Source organism: Argiope bruennichi, chromosome 4, assembly GCF_947563725.1.
Source record: "Argiope bruennichi chromosome 4, qqArgBrue1.1, whole genome shotgun sequence".
Taxonomy (NCBI): domain Eukaryota; kingdom Metazoa; phylum Arthropoda; class Arachnida; order Araneae; family Araneidae; genus Argiope; species Argiope bruennichi.
Genome location: NC_079154.1, coordinates 129,587,437 through 129,592,142, shown reverse-complemented (window position 1 = coordinate 129,592,142; position 4,706 = coordinate 129,587,437). Strand labels below are relative to the sequence as shown.

Below are 4,706 nucleotides of genomic sequence, written 5' to 3'. Positions count from 1 at the left end.
ATAGTCTTCCAGAATGCATCAGTGAGGTGAAGAAGTTGACATATAGAATGCTGACGATCTTTGTGTCGACATATTCGTGTGAGAAAGCGTTCTAATACATGAATATAATAATAAGTAAATTTTTGAAGTCAACTAACAAATAAAAATTGAGAATCGTGCTTGAAACTTAAAATAACAAGCTATAAGCCATATTTAATCAAACTTTCAAAAGGCATGCAAAACCAATTCTCCTACTGAAGTCACTATTTATGTTTGTGTTTCTATATGAGTAAAGATTATTCCGTATTTAAAGCTGTTTATTTTAAATCAAAAATTAAATTTATATAAACAAATACTAAAATATTAAATCGAAAATATTTAGTGACTCTTGAAAAACTTAAAATTTTTATAAATTGATGCTATTGGCTCTTCCATTTCAATAGGTTGCCGACCCTGCCTTAACCCATTAATGCTTGGTATTTTTGCTTCCAAAAATATTTTTCGAAATTGGTGCAAACGGTGTCTAATCAACAGTAAAAATATTATAAATTTTTTTATTTAATTTAAAAAAGTTTAAATAGCCTAAAAGTGATAAAAATTTCCATAAAATTTAAAAATATGTAAACTAAAGAAGTATTCATAGCAGTACATATATCAAATACAAATAAAATTATTCGTAATTTTAAATCCTTACTTTTTTTTTTGCCATCGTGAACAATGTTATTCTTGAAGAAAATACAGACAAAATGTTTTTTGAACACACTTTATATTATTTGTGATCTACCATCTATTAATTGCAAATTAAAACAAAAGGATAGCACTAGGTTAAAATGATTTGAAAGTTGAAATATTTTAGTTATATAAAACCGAGGAGCATTCAGCAAACCATCCCTAAAAGCACATGGTTCTCGTTTAAAAGCAGAATTCAATGGTGTATACTTCATTCTGGGATACACTGTTTCCACTTACTCCTTTTCCAAATAACGCTTCCTAACAATTCCTCTTTTAAAATGCAGAAAAAACATGAAATATAATTCATTAAGATTGTTGTAAATGCATGCATTTTTTAATGAATGATTTTAAGAAATTTTTTATGTAAAAAAATAAAACACATATCTAGGAAAAAGGCAAATAAAAACCTCTTATGAATTTTGGCTATGGTTTTAAATGAAGTGAAAAATCATGTAAACTAAATTCAAGAACAAGCTAAACTCATTAATAAAATAATCTGTAAAATGACTTCTTTCTTAAACTTTGAAATTTCCAAAGAATTTCAATTTCTATTCCAAATTTTCATAAAAAATAGATAGTATTTAAAAGGAAATAAATAAATATAATTTTTCTTGGATTTAAAAAAAAATAAAGCTAACTGTTATAATTAGCATGAATGTTAACAGGGAAATGTGCAAAGTGATAATATTATGCTTAACATTTTCTTTCAAATTCTCAATAGGAAACATGCATCAATGTGAATAAAAAAGGAACAATGGTACTTTCTAATTATTATTTCTCCTCTCTTAATTAAATATCATCAACTATAACTCTTTGTTTATAGAAATTAATGAAAATGGCATTCAAAATTAATGACTTGATAAGCTTTATTTTGTATTTGATTATCGGATGAAATTATTCGAATAAATGAAACTGATTTTTTGATTCAGGAAATCAATTTACAATTCAAAAGAATAACAGAAAGTTAAGAACTTTAAAAATCATTGAGATCTTATTGAAGGATTCACTACTAGTTATAGATAGCTATGTATTTAGTCTGTTGTTTAAGTATGCAGAGTGTCCACACTTATCAGAAGCAAATAACTAATTTTCAAGCATTTTTCGAAAAAAGTGTTTCTTTCGATATAGAAAAATGCTCTAAATAATGTAAATAATTATATTTTAAGTTGTTTCAATAAATAAATGCATTAAAGAAAGAATTATGAATTTTTACATTGCTCCTGTAAATATATTATATGTATTAATAGTTAGTAATTTTTTTTTTCACAGTGACTTTCTTAACAAATATATATATATATTTGATAGACAAGACTGAAAGACTTATGAAATTTTGAATTTTTTTTATTTTATTTTAGGCCAATAAAGCCTGGAGAAAGAGCTGTATACTGATTGTTGGATTATCTTTGAGGTGGCTATTGAAATGATTTGAAGTTTTCTAAAATAATGACATTAGAACTAATCATATCTAAAATACTGACTTTCTCAACTCAGTAAGTTTTAGTTAACAGAAAGCAGAACTTTTCTGTTAAAAATATTAGCTTATCTAGAATATTTTAATAAATATAAATAATAAACATGAAAAATACTATATATTTAGCTTTTAGATTTTTTTGCCTTCAAAATTATTGCTTTAAACTTCTTAATTCTTTACATTATTCTTGGAATTGTAAATAAATATCTAATTCAATTCTTTAAAAAATTGCTACTGGGCTACAAATAGAATAGACATCTTGCGTAATGCAAACAAAATATCGTACTAGTGATCAATATGGAAAATATATCACACACACACAAAATCCAGTTAAATGGTTTGAATGCTCAGAATCCATATTTGCACTTTAGATTTCTTCAGCATCATAATTTTAGATAATTTATACAATATGGTTATTGAATAGCTATTTATACTAAGGATTTTTTGAAAATCTGCAAAACAAACTTTAAAAAACTTCATGTAAGCTATGAAAAAAAAAAAACAATATGTAAATGGAATAAGTTCTGCTATCAAAAAAGAAAGAATCAGCATTCTTTATATTAGAAAATTTATTTTTGAAATATGCCAATTTTCCTAAAAGTTTATATTCTTGCAAAATGATTTTTTTTTTATTAAATTAAAAAAATAGAATTTAAAAAGCTAAATTACTTAATATACATTAACTTAAGAAATAGACAAATATTTTTTCAAAAGAGCATATACCTCCAAATTACAGAAATACAAAGTTCTACTATTTATATTTGAGAAAAAGATACTTAGGATTGCTGGTGTTTCAACTCTTTTGGTGTAATATGCATATATAGTTTAATTCTATCTGAATCATCATACCTACTTGAGAATATGGCAGTGAAAAGATTAAACACTTCAAAATATTAATAGATTAGCATATTTATTAATAATAATTAAGATAAGAAACATTAGGGAGATACCCTATCAAATGGTTAATTTAATACTTTTACTGAGAAATTTGGAGATATTGATATTGTAAGGCAGCTCACTATTAGATTATTAAGATTTATCTAGTTTACAATCTATTAAAAACAAAATTGATTTAATAACTACAAAAGACAAATCAATAAAATACAATATAGCAAATAAAAAAAACAGAATTATTTAAAAAGAACGCAAAGCAGCATAATTGTTTTAATTCAATTAATTTTTATTTATTACAAATGTTATTCTTTTGAATTCTGAGATAAACTCTCCAAGATCCATTCATCAACAGACGGAGACATCTTAACAGAACTTAAGTCCAATAATCTAGCTTTTTCTCCAAAAGACATGGGGTTTGAACTATCCTGAATGCCAAAAAATCTTCTTAAAACATCATAAGCTGCCATTTCAACAGCAATATCCAGTGTTTCACCAGGACCCCGACCTAAATACTGCTTATTTAAATACAGTCCTACGTGATAGATGGCTTCAATAGTGTTACGCCCTGACTCAAAAATCAGCCGGGGCTCACACTCACTTAAACCATGCCGCTGGATAATTCCATTTAGCACACCGAGAGGGTTTTCAAGGTCCCAGATTTCGAAAACATCTTTACCTATCAGCTGTGGGCAAATAAAATCTAGAATAAAATTTTCCGCTCGAGAAACACTGATATCATGAGCAATGCTGCCAACAATGGCTTTCAATGAATCTGCTAAAGTTGTATTTTGGGGTGGATATTCAGCGCAAAATATTAAATCATATGTGCCAATGTTAGATGAAACATGAGACAAGACTTCGGTTGATAAGAGATAATCATGCAAAGCAAGGATACCTTCACTTGGTAACTTTGTAAAGCAATGTGTCAAATATCTTTTTAAATAATTACTAGTTACCTCCTCACCAAGAGTAATCAAAAATGCATTAGATTTGAGATCGAGTGGCACATTCTGGCTAGGAATATCAAGTTCTTTTCGCTTCTGCTCTTCTTTCTCAATGAATGAGTTGTGGACAAATGCCCATCGTAATGTATCTTCTGAAATATTTTCACTTAATCGCTTAGAGAAAGCAAATAATTCAGCATTATAATTCCAATTATCCCATTCACTTCTACGTCGTTGACGCTCAGGACCGGCTATCTCTCGTCGGTGTTTCATTGTTTTTAGAAAGCGTCCGAAATTATTACGGAAAGATCTTTCTTGCGTTACTAAGTATCCAGAATATAAGTTCATTTCTTTGTTTCTTATAACTTTTTTAGAAGATAACAATTTAGAAACTCTAAAATTTAGTAATCGGCAAGCCATGTTTGTTTTTATTTGGAAAATTATAGTGTAAATAGAAGTTACTTTCCTTGATTTTGCTCGAATCTGAAACTTTGGATTTTATGATTTTTGAAAATAAATTAAGGATGATTCTTTCTTAGATATTAAAAAATTATTATTATTAAGTTTGAAAAAATTAGACGACTATCAAAATGTTTATTGCCCAAAATTCGGTTTTCGTGTAATAAAACAACAACAGAATTAATTCTTCGAATAAACTTTAACCGCCAACTCTGATGTTTGTGATG

The 4,706-nt window shown here is 27.0% G+C and overlaps 1 protein-coding gene across 1 annotated transcript; it reads right to left on the bottom strand.

Moving 5' to 3' along the window:
• Window positions 1–3,312: 3,312 nt before the first annotated feature.
• LOC129965587 (39S ribosomal protein L44, mitochondrial-like) lies at window positions 3,313–4,463 on the bottom strand. Its single transcript, XM_056079611.1, has one exon. It carries the CDS (start codon window positions 4,438–4,440, stop codon window positions 3,379–3,381), a length of 1,062 nt encoding a protein of 353 aa, XP_055935586.1. The 5' UTR covers window positions 4,441–4,463; the 3' UTR covers window positions 3,313–3,378.
• Between the last annotated feature and the right edge of the window lie 243 nt (window positions 4,464–4,706).

Excerpts from the sequence above, each read along its gene's own strand:
- LOC129965587 (XM_056079611.1), bottom strand. The coding sequence starts at position 4,440 with ATGGCTTGCCGATTACTAAATTTTAGAGTTTCTAAATTGTTATCTTCT.